This window comes from Micromesistius poutassou, assembly GCF_964030765.1.
Source record: "Micromesistius poutassou genome assembly, chromosome: 4".
NCBI lineage: Eukaryota > Metazoa > Chordata > Actinopteri > Gadiformes > Gadidae > Micromesistius > Micromesistius poutassou.
In genome coordinates this window covers 15,667,838-15,683,407 of record NC_140274.1, presented here as the reverse complement: position 1 = coordinate 15,683,407, position 15,570 = coordinate 15,667,838, and the positions used below count along the sequence as shown (strand labels likewise).

General features: G+C 44.5%; 1 protein-coding gene across 3 annotated transcripts in view; it reads right to left on the bottom strand.

Moving 5' to 3' along the window:
* arhgap42b (Rho GTPase activating protein 42b) overlaps positions 1-15,570 on the bottom strand; it is a 69,921-nt gene that overhangs the window by 1,397 nt on the left and 52,954 nt on the right. Inside the window, exons 9-24 of one of the 3 annotated variants that reach the window (XM_084467358.1) lie at positions 15,550-15,570; positions 15,145-15,254; positions 14,115-14,171; positions 12,410-12,488; positions 11,723-11,762; positions 11,144-11,206; positions 10,257-10,331; positions 9,595-9,679; positions 9,290-9,348; positions 8,706-8,811; positions 7,843-8,002; positions 7,307-7,457; positions 5,912-6,334; positions 4,225-4,384; positions 1,456-1,518; positions 1,271-1,350 (exon numbers count right to left, since the gene is read on the bottom strand). The exon at positions 15,550-15,570 is cut by the window's right edge and continues 80 nt beyond it. In XM_084467358.1, coding sequence (XP_084323484.1) covers positions 1,271-1,350; positions 1,456-1,518; positions 4,225-4,384; positions 5,912-6,334; positions 7,307-7,457; positions 7,843-8,002; positions 8,706-8,811; positions 9,290-9,348; positions 9,595-9,679; positions 10,257-10,331; positions 11,144-11,206; positions 11,723-11,762; positions 12,410-12,488; positions 14,115-14,171; positions 15,145-15,254; positions 15,550-15,570 — 1,732 coding nt within the window. The remainder of the gene's footprint in view (positions 1-1,270; positions 1,351-1,455; positions 1,519-4,224; positions 4,385-5,911; positions 6,335-7,306; positions 7,458-7,842; positions 8,003-8,705; positions 8,812-9,289; positions 9,349-9,594; positions 9,680-10,256; positions 10,332-11,143; positions 11,207-11,722; positions 11,763-12,409; positions 12,489-14,114; positions 14,172-15,144; positions 15,255-15,549) is intronic. The other 2 variants (XM_084467356.1, XM_084467357.1) reach the window with 2 other exon arrangements.

Sequence of the window (15,570 nt, the reverse complement as noted above, 5' to 3'; positions counted from 1 at the left end):
ACATGCAAAACGCCCCTGCCCTGGACTAATGGAAGCAGAGGCTTATGCTGCTATCCATTTGTATGGTACGTCCGACCTGCTCTAGCGAGAACGTGACGTAATTCCCTGGCTTGCAGCACTTATGGCGTTCCCGTCTCTCATTGGCTAGTCATTGGCTAGTCTTGTATTGCACGCACAGCAATACCGTGCAATGCATAAATTTGTGACCGGAATAAAGTAGCAATGTAATCAAGTGTGTAAGAGCATTTAAACATTAAAACGACCTACGTGGTACAAATACAAAGAAAATAACTCTTTACGGGGCGCAGCCATTTTTGTTGTCGAGTCGTACGGTCGGCCTCACTGCTCGCTCTACTTTCAGAACTACGAGTGGGACAGACCAAATGGGGGCGTTCCTCCGTGAAATGCCGCAAGAAAGCTGGGAGATTTCCACCTCACGACTCGTACGGGCGGGCGTACCACACAAATGGATAGCAGCATTAGGCCTACTGTTGCCAGGTAATAATACTCCACACTCAAGATGAACAACGAGGGATCTGAGGTCAGGTTGTTCTCTTTAAACGACCCTCTCAGTCAGCTGAGTCATTCAACTGACGTCAAAGGCGCTGCTGCTCACTAGATCCATAGTACTCACATGGAGATGTGATAATATAAGACGAATCAAAGGAATAACAATTGACAGATGCACAAACAATCGATAGAGGCTAAAAAAATGGCCGGTGAAACAACTCGACAACATAATTATTTATACGGGAGGGAGCACGGCAGCGTGAATGAAGTGGTGAGGACAAGGAGCAGGGCCATACTGGGAGTAATAAATGCGTATCTGTGTGTGCCAAAGCTAATACGGGGAGGATGTTGATGTTAGCTGGGGCATGCTGCCAGCTACGCTACACTAACAGAGAGCATGCTCACAGCCATTACTGGGTTACAGTGACCTAGCACGCCCTGGGAGGCCGCCAAGACATTTCCTCATGAGAAATACAGGTAATAAATAGAAGCAGAAGAGGAGAAGGACTTAATATGTGTGCCATTTGATTGGATGTGGGTAACAGTTGGTGTATGTGTCATCGCTGCCTGTGAGGAGAACAATGCTGGGGCGAGACAATTTCCTGGTTCCTTGAGTGTTTATGCTCTTTGTTGTATTTTAATTTTGCAAGAGAACCACACTTGTTGGCATCCCTCTGCTAGGGGAGACGGTCTGGATGAAGGTCGTATCAGCGGAATCAGTTTGAATGCTTGATTGTCATCGGTTTGGTGGTGAACTTACCGTTTGAGAACATCGCCCCCTGAGGGAAGCTCAGCTCATGGCTGTGCTCAGCTTCGCAGGAATACAGCGCTTTAGCATCCCTGAATAAGACAAATGATAAGTACAATGATTTACACCATAAACAAATGATCAACTCGTGAAACAATTCAACTGCTTAATTAGAACTAAAATGTTGGCTAGCTTACCTTCCCACTGGTTTGGACTGCGATGACGTGGCACTTTCAAAAACCATTGCACGTGACGCTACCCTGAAGCGATAGAAAACACATTCTGTCTTCTTACTTGGTTGTCAAACAAACACTTAAATGTGAAACAACATTCCCACAGAAAAATGAAGAGAACCATGAGAGAAACACTCGAAACAGAAAGTCGAATTATTGGGTTAGTCCAACTTTGATTGGATTACTAAGATGCATGTATACACCTTAGTCGAGCTAAAATTAAATCAAATTGGGTTTGTCATGGTCGAATTAAGACCCCTAGATAATGCGATTCATAGTCGAGTTAAGCGTGCATGCATTCACTATACACTACGCTTCTATTTCACCTGCTCATCAACGAGGTTGTAAAGTAGTAACTATGTTCTTTATTCATTCATTGCGCCGCGGCCGAACTGACGGGGGTATTCTCTAATATTATGAATCTTACAGACTGCGTCGGGTTCTCCGACTCTCTGGTACTTCCACAACAAGTAAAGACTCATAGTGGGGTTTATCTCGCCCATGGTGAGAAGGAATTAGGGGAAGGGAAAGGAACTTTGGCTTTGACTTGTTGAAGTCCAGATTGAAACGCGACATGGAGGAGGAGCAATGTTTTCAGTAGACAGCTGTCAGTTCACTTCGGGACCATATAATTTCTCAGACGCTCCATTGTTCCATTGTTCCGACCCGAAGTGAACTGACAGGTGTCTACTGAAAACATCTTTCTCGAATGCAGGCGCCTGAGTTTGTTGTTGCTGGTGACGTAAAGAGGTCAACTCTCCAAGCAAAAATAACATATGATTGATTGTGAAAATCGCCAATTCAAAAACGAATGGATCGTGAAGAAGAAAGGAATGCGTCTGGAGGAATATCTATTAAGTTAACACTACTTTAAGTACGATTTATTTGTAGCGATTCATTGACATAGTTTTACTTAGTTGTGTGGCCCCTGAACCCCCAGTGGTTTTCCTTTTTGGCCCACTTGTTAAGGAGGTTGAATAGCCCTGCTCTAAACAGTCACATTTTTTCATTCAAATCAAACAAGAATTTTTAGTCTCTGGTGGAGCCAGTGGGACGGTTGCACTGGAGCCAGCAGTCCTCACAAGGCAGCTAAATGAGATAATGAGGGTAAACTTGACCCCATTGCGAGCACCGTGACCTGCAGGACTTGGTTAGGACTGGTGTCTCCACTAGACCTGTCTGCTGAAAGACCTGTCTCTCTGCTGCTCAGCAAAACCGGTCTGTCTGTTGGTTGAAACAAGACCTGTCTGTCTGTCTAACACAACTGTGTCTGTCAGTCGAATACAGACCAGTCTGTCTCTCTGTCTAATCTAGGTCAATCATTTATAATATTTGTTGTTTAAACCGGCTGTTTTGTTTGCCCTGTTTGTTCTGTTTGTCTTTACTTTAGCATTTACTATAGCCTCTATTTAGTTTTTCATTAGTACTTTGTACTTTTATTGTATTGCATCCATGGGATTAATAAAGTTGTTATCTATCCATCTAATCCAGACATGTCGGCAACATCAGAATATTTCTGTCTACTCCACCCATGTGCCTGCTCAAGACCTGTCTGTCTGCTCCGGACTAGTCCGTGGGCTCCAGGCGTGTCTATCTGTTGCAGACCTGTCTCTGTGCTCCAAGCCTGTCTGTCTGCTCCAGATGTGCGTGTGTGCTCCAGGCCTGTCTGTGTGCTCCAGACCTGTCTGAGTCTTCCAGACCTGGCTGTCTACTCCAGGCGCACACACGCACATCTGTTGCAGACCTGTCTCTGTGCTCCAAGCCTGTCTGTCTGCTCCAGATGTGCGTGTGTGCTCCAGACCTGTCTAGCGGCCGGTGTCCTGGGAGAGCTGCTGGGTCAAGTCAACCTGAAGCAGGCTGTAATTAACACCAGCTTCGAGGAGACATAAGGCTGCTGCCATCTGCTCTCGACATCCTCCCTCTTCAACTCCCTCTCTGTCTGTCTCTCTCTCTCTCATCATTTCTATATCACTCCCTCTGTTTCCTTCCATCTCTCTTCCACCTCTCATATCTCTCTCTCTCTCTCTCTCTCCATCTCTTTATCTTCGTTTCTATATCTCTCACTCTCTGTCACTTTCTATCTCTCCCTTTATCTCTCTGTTTCTCAAATTTTTAACTCCCACTGTCTGTCAACTCTCAGAGAATAAGGCAATATATATGTATATATATATATAAATAGAAAGGGAGAGGATGATTGATCAAATAGATGGAGAGTGAGAGGGGATTATATAAAATGATGTGATAGATAACAGAGGAGAAGGACAAAACAAGGAAATAAACAGATTTAGACCGGATAGAGGAAGGGCCTTGAGGGACAGAAGGGAGAAGATAGAATAAACATAGAAAGAGCCACAGAAACAGGGCTGAGAGGACAGACACGTGCCTAACCCTTCACAACCTCCAATTATTTAGTATATGTGACTGAACCCTGTATGTTCCCACGCACAATGTAGATATAGACAGCTTACGGCTGTTACACTCACCTAACCCTAATATAAACAACATGTTGTTGTATGTGTATGTGTATGTTAACAAATATATAATGTTTTTAGAAATCACAGCTAGGCTACTAAAAATACCACTTTCCACCATTGTACTTGTATGTCATATCCTGTGTCAGACATTTAGCATAGCATTTATGCATTAGCATAGCAGCATTAGCATAACCTTAATAAGCAGAGCTTAGCATAGCCTGTATTAGCACAGCTAGGATAGCGTTTCTTGGTGTATTACACTGATCCGGGGCGCTGATAGCCGTTGGTGACTGTAGCGTCTGTCTTGCGGCGGATCACGGATTGATTTGGCGGGAGGTCCGGGTTGTTTGCGGGTTGGGAGCTCTCTCTGGACTCCAGCCCGGAGAGGTTCTGGGTTGATCCGGAACAGCTTCTCCGGCCTGGAGAGGACATTTCAAACAATAAAAGTTACAGAGAAGACAGCTACACTCCCCACTCTCTAAACACTTAGCTAGTCGCAAGCTAGAATTTACACAAACAAAACCATGCTACACAAGGTTCACCGTATAAAGAAGAAGAATGCAGTTTCAGAGTCCTGCACACCAGAGAAAGACCCTGGGCCCTTTTTAGACGATCTAAAACGCAAGTGTGAAGCACGAAACGGAAGTAGCTTTGTGGGTGGTTCTATGGCGATGTTGCTATTATGACGGTGGATAAATGACTCTTGTGCCTGACGCAAATCTAAAATGGGTTGGTCTGAAACAATAAACCAATGAGAGTTCCATCTCCCATCCCCTTTAAGAGCCAGTGCATTTGACTTGACAAGTTGATATTTTGACAGCGCGTTTGCATTCTCCACTGAGACAGCTGCATGACCACATTAATTTTAAACTTCAAATGGCTCAGTTTATGGCCAAATAATAGGCCTAATTCACTATGATGGAATAGCGTTTTCTTCTCCAACTTCAGAAACACAGTCATGTAAATTTCGGCAAAGAGAACTTAACACATATATGATATGCGGACGCGGTCCTGTGGCCGCAACTGTGGGTCTATTTAATGATATGTGGCAATACATTAACAAACATTGTTTGTTACCAGTATTGTATACATATATATGCGTTACGTGTTTAGTTTGCGTGTGTTTAAACAGATGGGTGCGCACACACACATGTGCGCCAAGCATCACCCGCATTCATTCATTCTTTTAAACACTCACTCGTGGTGAAACTGAAATGTTTTCTCTCGATCAAATACTCATCAATCCTAAAAGTTATGGGCTTGTACACAATGTCTGTGTCAAGAAAATATGTGTTTGCTGTACGGCGTTTGCAGATGCATTGATTTAAAAGTACAACTTCTTAACGCTGTATCAGCTGTTCTTTCCCAAATCATTTACCCCCAAACGAGATTTCGTTTTGGAAGGCTGGGATATACTTTGCTCAAGTTTATTATTATTATTATTATTATTATTTTAACGCATGGCATAGCCTACAGTGCCTACAGTGTTCATTCATGCATTCATGCATTCATCAAAAAATCCACATGCTATTTCTATGCAGTTTCACACACATGAAGAATCTTTGACATCATAATATTTCATCATAATATTTTCTAATCGTTTGCATGTTTGTGCTGTGTATAGCCTACGTGTGTGTAAGCTTATGATGCAGTTCCGACCTGCCATGGCATGGCAAAATAGCAACACCAACTGCACTATCCGCTAGTGCATTTAGACGCAATTGCAGTGACGCAATTTTTAGATCTGTAAAATAGCACAAAGTATCATTTGCACCGGAGCTTGGTTGCAAACTAGCAATGATACATGCGTCGGTGTAGAAGGTCAATTGCGCTGGGTGCAAGATAGGGCCCCCTGAGTGAAAAGATCTCAAATCCTCTTTGAGTGGCAGACAATATAAATAAATCAATGACAACTGAGGCTATGGTCAGCCGGAAGAGACTCTCACCTTCAGAGATCTGCAGCGATCTGAGGGATGAGGCTGGTGGTAAGACTGGCTGGGAGGGCACCACCTGGGGTCTGCTATGAGGGGCCTTCACCGGGCCCTTGGGGGTCGACCGGCTGGTCCCCCCTCCATCAACGCCGCTCCCGGGGAGAGACGCCATGCTGAGGGTGTCGTCGGACTCCCCGTCGGTCGGACCCGCGCTGGACTCGGGGCTGCTGAACCAGGCACTGCTCCGGCGCTCTTCGTTGGACCCCCCCGGTGAGGAGGACCGACGGGGGACCACCACAGGGCCGCGCTCCACCAGCAGGGTGGGCGAGGCGGTCTTGGAGAAGTGGTTCTGCTCGGAGGAGTGTGAGGACAGGGACTCCATGCTGCCCATTGGCGTGCTACCGGGACTGCTGCTAAGGGTGTCGCCTATACAGGGACCAGAGAACGGTAGACGAGCAGCACATTAAAATCTGGTTTACAGGGACCAGAGAACGGTAGACCAGAAGCACATTAAAATCTGGTTTACAGGTACCAGAGAATGGTAGACCAGAAGCACATTAAAACCTGGTTTACAGGGACCAGAGAACGGTAGACCAGAAGCACATTAAAACCTGGTTTACGGGGACCAGGAGGAAACCAGAAGACACATTGAAATCTGGTTTACAGGGACCAGGAGACCAGAAGCACATTAAAATCTGGTTTACAGGGACCAGGAGACCAGAAGCACATCAGAACCTGATTTGCCAGGTGCCAGGACCACAGTAAAAGCTGGTTTACAACCGGGACGTTCTTCCGGTGCTTCCCCTGGGGATAGTATGACATGAGCTATGCAGTCTCAAGCAAACAGCCAGTCTCAAGCAGTGTGCTGTAGCCTGTAGTCTGTTTGAGCGTAAACAGGGAACCCAAAATAACTTCCAATTTCCCATTTAACCCAGAGTCAATGCATCATTAACCAAGGCTGACAAAAGACAGTAGGGCTAACAGCTATCAGACTCTTTCTCACTGCACAGCTCACAAACAATAATAAATCTATTCTCAATATTTTACGCACTAACGCGTTTTATTGCACGGTTTAAAAGCTAGGGTAGGCAAAGCTTTTTTCGAAGTCATGTTTATTGGAATTATCTTCACATCCTGACGATAATAGAGGGAGGTAATATGAGAGAAATGAAGAGAGATGGAAGGAAACAGAAAGAGGGAGAGATATAGAAATGAAGAAATCAATAAATGAAATGCTCTGACAAAAAATAAATGCCCAGGGACTGCAGATATAAATGCGCTATACAGCTAACTTTGCTTATAGCTAAAATCGACTGACTTACAACCAATTGACCAACTAGCCTAACTAGCCTTCCCATACCCTGGGGCTGGGTGTGGTGGTCTGTGTGGTCTGGTGGCGCTGGTACTCACTGTCCGCGTCGGCCAGGCAGAGGGTGGGGGTGTAGAGGCTGCGTGGCTTCCGGGGGACGGTGGAGAGACCGATGGCCCGGTTCCTGCGGGACTCGGGCCGGCTCTGGGGCTGGGGCAGGGGCACGTTGGGGTCCGGCTCCTGGTGGAACACCTGGGGGCCGGGAGGAACCACCGGTGGATTGGCAAGAAAATGTATGAGCAAAAAAATTGACCTAAGGGGGTCGCCCCTTAGGTCCCCTTAACCACAGTTAAGGGGACAACGCCCCTTAACTGTGGTATAATGACCGTATACCACAGCCTGTCGTGATCTATTGCTTAAATATATAATAGTACTAAAATATTATATATATTATATTTTAGTACCATTATATATATATAAAATATATATATAGTGTCTAATATAAAGAAAACTTTCTTTATATATTTTTTTGATATATTTTTAATATAACACTAATATATACACACACTATACATATATATATCATAATATTTTTATAAATAATATAATATATGAGGTACGAACAAAGCCTGCTCACCTTGTCAAAGTTCTCGATCAGTATCTCCATCACAATGTTCTGGAACTTGATGTTCATCATGGCCGCCACCGTCTCCTCCTGTGACCTCATCAGTGTTGGACCGAAGATCACGCCTAGGTTGGACACCGTCATCAGGTTGAACTTGCTCTGGGTGGAGACCCTGTAGCAAACACCACCACATGGACTGAGCTGGAGCAGCACCGTGAACCATGACGGCAAATGTTGCCTTACAACAACAACAACAACAACCACAACAACAACTGGACAAGAGTACTGAGTTACTAGAAGATCACAAATTCACTGTAAATAAAAATGAATGTAATTGTGAGAACAGTTACAGTAGATATTACACATTAAAGTCTGACAAATCTAAATTCAACAACAGATTGTAGAAGTTCCACGTTATGTTAAAGTGTCTCTGAAGCCCCTTCAGCTGTGAACTCCCTCTGCTGCGTTAGGGTTATCTAGGGTTGTGTATCGTCTGGGCTGGGGGAGTGTTTCCTCAGGGTTACGGAGGTGTTGTAACTGTGACTAAGGGCTCTACAAAAACAAAAGTGACGTTTTACACCTCCCGTTGCTATGCTAACCACTGCTGGTATAAAAAAAAGAAATAAAGTAGACGCCACAGAAGATTTCGGTAGAAGAAGAAAGAGGACATCAATGTTCTCCCCTTTAAAACATTAAAGGAAAGGAATAGTAAATAATAATTAAAAAAGAAGGTTATATTACGTAAGATGTATGATTAACCGAACAGAGTTGGGGGAGGAGGGCAGCTTTGAAGCTATCGAACGAATGACCTCAAACATTCAATTATATAACTGAATTATCCCTGCGACGGGCGTGGGAGACAGGACGGGACGTACGTGAGGAGGTGTTGGATCAGCAGCTCCAGCATCTCCTTGTTCCTGTCAGGAAGCTTGTGGACCAGGGCATGGACGGCACACACTCTGTAGTTCTGATCATCTGACTCTGGGGGGGGAGGAGGGCGGGGAAGGGGGAGGAGGAGGAGGAGGTGAAAGCCTCTTTAACATCATCATTCAACTGGTGGACAGGGTAGTGTAGTAGTGGGGTGTTTCACTACCAACCTAAAAAGTTACCGGGATCGATCCCTGATGTCTTTAGACTAGCTGCCAGCATCGTTGAGCAAGAAACCGCTTGCTCAATTCGCTTTGGATAAACATGTCTGACAAATGACTAAATGGAATAGAACAGAAAAACGATAAGGTTCCTGACCTGTGGTATGTCGAAAATCTAAAAGAGTGCAAACGAGGGCGACCCACAATGAGGCTTACCAATAGATACCTTTTTACCAGGGCTTAACATTAACAAGGCTAGCCCACTAATGAGGCTAACCCCTAACGAGGCTTACCATTAACAAGGCTAGACCACTAACGAGGCTAACCCCTAATGAGGCTGACCATTAATAAGGCTAGCATGAATAACTTACTGACAGCCAGGATGAAGTCCTTGTGCAGCTTGAACGTCATTAGGGGCTCTGACAGACACCTGGTAGGGAGAGAGAGGAAAACACTTGAATCCTTTCTCTCTCCTGTGTGTGGGTGTGGGAGATTGAGAAAGGTAATGGGGGTGCAAAATATAGTGAAAGAGAGTGAGACAGACAGAGAGACAGAGATAGAGAGAGCTACCTAGCCCACTCAGCAGGTGGTCTGCTCAACGAATGAATGAAGCTAAGTGCGGCTGGCATTAAGAGGTGGAGGTAATAATGGAGCCTGCGCTGGCGACCACTCTGACCTGAGGTAGTTCTTCAGACCACTCGTGATGGTTTTGTTGTCCCAGGTCTCAGCATCCAGATCCATATCCACCGCTGCTTTGGTTGCTATTGGAAAAACTTTGATTAACTACTGACGTCCTCCACATTACATCCAACACACCCACCGACCCAAAACATGTAAGAAAGATGTGTCGAACGACTACGATTTTTCTGAATGTTCGGAATTATTCAAGAAATATTTAAAATGCCTGATACTATGTTTATAAATGTCAAATAACAACTTGGTTCAACAGAGCAGAATTCTGATGCGATTACACAAAACCACCACTAGATGGGCACCTTTTACCATTCAGCAGACAGTTTCACCCTAGTAGAGTTACGTTGAAGCAGTAGGTATGGTAAACACAGAAAACCTGGAATGAATATCCTTTACTACATTATGTACTCAAACCAGATGCCGCTACATTCATATTTACAGTACTTTTATATATATAACCCATTTGGTAGACTGTAGACTGTTTCGTTAGTCAGCATGAGTAGAATGGTGCCCCTAACCCTGGCTGATGAGCTACACAGCCATGGTGATTCCCTGTTGAGCTACACAGCGGGACCATCATGTCCCCTGCAGTCCCCAGGACCATCATACTGCCGTCCTGTTTCCCCTGAGACGAGTGATACTTACAGAAGGCCGTGCTCATTAGTTTCTGCACCTTGGAGTTGACCCCACCGATCCTGTACAGACCCAACGTGTTGATCCCTGTAGGGAAATTATACATGCACGCACACACGTGCACACACGTGCACACACACACACACACACACACACACACACACACACACACACACACACACACACACACACACACACACACACACACACACACACACACACACACACACACACACACACACACAGTAATCTACCATCTTAGTGTGTCAAACAAAACTTGACATTTTGAAAAATATATATAAATTAAAAATATATTTATATATAGATTGATACAATAAAGATATTGATTTAAACAAGATATGTATATTTATGGTAGTGAACATAATATGTGCAGTGGTACAGTATTGTGTATATAAACTACCATACTATATTCTACCATAAGAGAACATATCTTGATTAGAAAACCAGGTCATTCGCGTGTTCGAGTGACAGTTGGGTGAGTCAATAGGTTCATTGATGTGATCAATCAAGCATTAACACTATAATCTTATGATCCAACATAATATATGATGATCCATGATTCTGGGTGAGTTGGATTCACTTCATTGGATAGGTGCATCATTTTCTGATTCAGAGATTGCTTTCTGAATCCCTGGGGGGAAATCGTTGTCATTACCATGGCTCTGCTCAAGGTAATAGAGATAAAGAAAGAGAAGAGAATACATGGAAGTGAAGAAATTCATAAAACGCAGAAACGTCAACACAATGAATAAAAGGGCATTTATGAAAAACGTGCAGCTGTATAAAAGTGAGCGGTGGAAGCCAGCGGAAAGGTTGGAAAAGGTTAGGTTTCTGTGTGAAGTCAGCGTTCGGTGAAAAGGAGACTGTTCAGTGCCCACCTCTGCTCTCCACCAGGTCGATGCATTTCCTCACAAAGTTGAAGCCCGCCTCGTTGAGGAACGCTGAAAACAGCGCAGGAAACCCCAGATTAAAGAGTGAACGACACATCGATCGCTGCTGTGTGCTAACTAGACAGCCAGGCAGGAACACCAAGGCTTCTGCCACAAGTCAACAGGGATCTTACAGTTTCATATACTGTATGTGTATCTATATATGTACATGTGTTCTATATACGTAAATATTTTATATGTTTACACGTATGTATATACACTTGTATATATACACATATCTATACATAAACATATCTATATCTATACATCTATATCTACATATACGTATATGTATCAATATACATATATTTATATAGTGTTAAACATCTATAGCATATTGTATATGTTGTATATCTACAAGGCTGCGTTTCTTTGAGAAGACTGAATTTCTGTTGAATAAATAACTTTATGCATGATGAATGTGTTCACAATGTGTTCACAACACAAATGCATACAAACTCTATGAATATAAAAAAGTTAGGAATTTAAATATAATTTGTTCAACTTCTATTGCGCACACACACTTACTTTCCTCCTTCTTGCTCAGTATTGCAGGCAGGTTATAAATCTGGGAAGTGTAAAGAATAATAAAGCATAAATAATGACTAACATTTACAGACAGAAGCACATGATAGCAGATCAGGGCCTTCTCATCACTGTAGCAGATAGTAGTTACATAAACTGTAGCAGTGGTTGAATAAATTCACTAGGCAGACAGACAGACAGACAGACAGACAGACAGACCAAACCAGGAGTGCTTCTGGCAGATCTCTCCCGAGTTCTAAACAATGCCTTCTGAGCTAATCAGGAGGGTGGGGGGGAGGGGGATAGAGAGAGAGAGAGAGAGAGAGAGAGAGAGAGAGAGAGAGAGAGAGAGAGAGAGAGAGAGAGACCAAACTGCTATGGCATTGCAAATAATTCCCATGCAAATAAAGCATTTTTGAATTGAATTGATTTCAAAGAGAAAGTGACAGGGAGAGAGAGTGTGACAGCAACAGAGAGAGAGCGAGACAGACGGACGGACACAGAGCATGAGAGAGAGTGACAGAAAGAGAGAGAGAGAGAGTGAGAGTGAGAGTTGAGAGTGAGAGTGAGAGTGAGAGTGAGAGCGAGCGAGAGAGAGAGAGAGAGCAAGCGAGAGACAGAGTGAATCTGACAGAGACATAGAAAGAGAGAGAGAAAAAAGACAGAAGGGGAAGTCGGAGGTCAGCTCACCGGCTCCTTGCCGTCCATGGCCTCCAGCCAGAGACGACGGTTGGTCTCGGACAGAGCCTGCAGTGTCACCACACCGTGTCTGGGGGGCAGCACAACAGACACCTTACACACAGCTCGCCACACACACACATATCTGACACACAAATCTACTTATCACTTACACTATACTCGCACTCAAATCCCTTACACTTACACACACACACACACACACACACACGCACTCTCCTAACAGACTGCTCACTGAAGACCAGATTCTACTTCTGTGTTGAAAATCCCCAGCGTAGCCCACAGAGGTCGTCGTCATGGGTTACGGGAACCCATAAAACCACCAATTAGAGCGACGGATGGCCCTTCCTGCCAATGTTTCCGTTTATTTATCATGGAGTAGGTGGAGAGGTTCCTTCTGATTGGATCATCTCCACTTAATTAAGACCAGCAGATGTCAGTGAATGAGTGACTTTTGGGGACCTTTTTGGTGGATGACGATGATGTCAGAATGGAAACACGAAACGCCAGTTTCCAGCGAGGCGACCCACGGAGGAGGTATGAGAGGTCTATTCAACACAGGAGTACAGTTTGATCGTCACACACAGCGCCACACAGCCCCACAGACCAGGTATCAATCACGGGACGGGTGGTTCAAATAACATGTGCACGTGTTTCATTACATCACCACACTGTGACCCCTCCCACCCCCACCATCACCACCCCAATTAAACATCTCAATACGTGTCCTAACTATTTAGTCATGAACAGTTTTCAGATTTTTGCACACACTTTCATCCAAAGCGACTTGTGCCAATGAACTTCTTTCTAGAGATTCCCTGTAACCACGACCCTAGACTACCACCTCCCTCTGTGTCTCTTACTTTATCCCAACCCCCCCCCCCAGTCACCTCCCCTTGCAAACAGTGAGACGCCTTTACCCCGGCGTGCGCGTGACAGAAACAACAAACAGGTCTCCTGTCATCGTCTCGTCGCAGACACAACACCATCAGGTGTCTGGTCTGCTTCGTCTGATTGACACCAGTCACTGTGCCCCATGTCGTATCTCCTACGGTTTCTCCTCGGGAAGCATCGCTCGCATAATCAGTATCAGACACACACACCCACGCCCGCGCAACCAACACACGCGCGCGCAACCCCACACACACTAACACACACACAGGGGGGAGCGGGGGGGTGTTACAGCTAGTACCGTCACATGGAGAGAGTAAACAACTCATCCAAACTCTGTCATCACCTCATGTACCTTCCCATCCTATTCTAACAGTGTCTGGAGGAATCTCACTGTGACCGATCCCCGGTGGGAAACAATCAGGCAGAAATTAAAAATGAATGCTCCCTGAAGACCTGGAAGGTCTGCAGATTTTTTCCCCCCTTCCAATCAGTGGCAGAAAGATTAACAATTTATTATTCATTTGATTCTCGGAATAACTATAATAGTAATAATCATTGCATCATTCTGGTTAATTTCATGAATCAATAACAAATCGGGGAGAGCCTTCAGCCGTCGCTTGTGATTGTGTGGCAGGTGATTCTGAGCGGTGATTGGAGATGCTGCTGTGGTGGAGGAGGAGGAAAGATTGGTCGATGCAGAGTTTTAGCGATTGGCTACTACTACGGGGGTTACTAGTAGCAACAGACATGCATCAGCGCATGCAGCTGCTGTGGGTTTTTCGGCAGCACTGGTCAGCTCACGTACCGGACTTTACCGAATAACAGTAGGGGTCTTAAAAGAGTTCCTCGACAGAGGGCCTGTCTGCATCGACACAGACACAGGAGAGAGAACATGAACAGGGTTCAGGAAGGCGGTAGATGCCGTCTACCGTCACGTTCTGCTTCCACAGGAAACAGGAAGTACATACAGTGGATGGGCGCAGAGGAAGGCATGCAGGGAGGAACTGACATGAGAACATTGGGATAGGGAGTTTATACTAACAGAACAGTAGACTCCATTGTAATAACAGCTTATTAATACTGGTATTCTTATCGGATTTGTTCTGCGTGACTTGCAAATTATTGCAAATGATCTTTTTGCTTATGTTATTGCTTATGATCAAAACCATAGAACAAGACAGACTGGAGATGAAGATCTCTATCTTTTATGTCTGAGAATACACTTGCAAATTAAAGTGAGTTCAGGGGGTTCGTTGTTGTAGCATTTTGGAGAAGAAAGAAAAGGGAATAGATCAAAAAGATTTGACAGTTGGAACAAACAATTTAATTTCCTGCGTCGGACACGGATTCTATTTGCAGTGCCATTCCAGCACTGCCTTAACTCATCCTGGGGAGGAAGGTTACAGTAGGACCCTGTGGATAGATCACCCTCTCTAGACAGGGATATTATAGAGTAGAACAGCTTGGGATATCGTCAATTTGGGAATAGCCATTCCAAACTGTATGTGAAAAAACATTGTTGTAGTTGTTGAGAGACAAGCGGTATTCGTTCAATACACTTGAGTACAACATCAATATATATAGTAAATCTACAACTCAAACTACTTTGAAAAATTGAATTTGTTTTGTAAAACACCAAGTACACTCAATTCATACATCGAGGAACATGCAACTTAAATAGTTAAGCGACACTCTAAGGTAAGGCACATTAAGGAACATGTGGTATGTGGTTAACAAGTTCCATAACATGCAAGGGAACATGTTAGGGACACGTTAGGGAAGATGTTATGAAGCATGGTTAGGGAACCCCTAGAAGATTGAGAGTAGCCACACACCTCTCCACCACCTCCACGTCGAAGCAGAAGCGCTTGTCGATTGAGTCCGTCTTCCTGCGGATGCAAGACTTGAGCTTGAACATCTCAGCCGGGCTCAGGACCAGACCGTTCTGCAACAATAGAAACACAACTCTCCTCAAAAACAAACAAATACATTCACACGCAGGTTTAACATCGCAGCTCAGAACCAGACTGTTCTGGAACAATAGATGCACAACTATCCTGGAAACGAACCAAAACATTCATACGCAAGATTAACATCACACCAATATAAAAACAAACACTACTACTGACTAGCTAAAACTGAATTTAAAACCCAATCACATTACGCGTGTGTGTGTGTGTGTGTGTGTGTGTGTGTGTGTGTGTGTGTGTGTGTGTGTGTGTGTGTGTGTGTGTGTCTACCTGTTTGCCTGCTGACTTGTG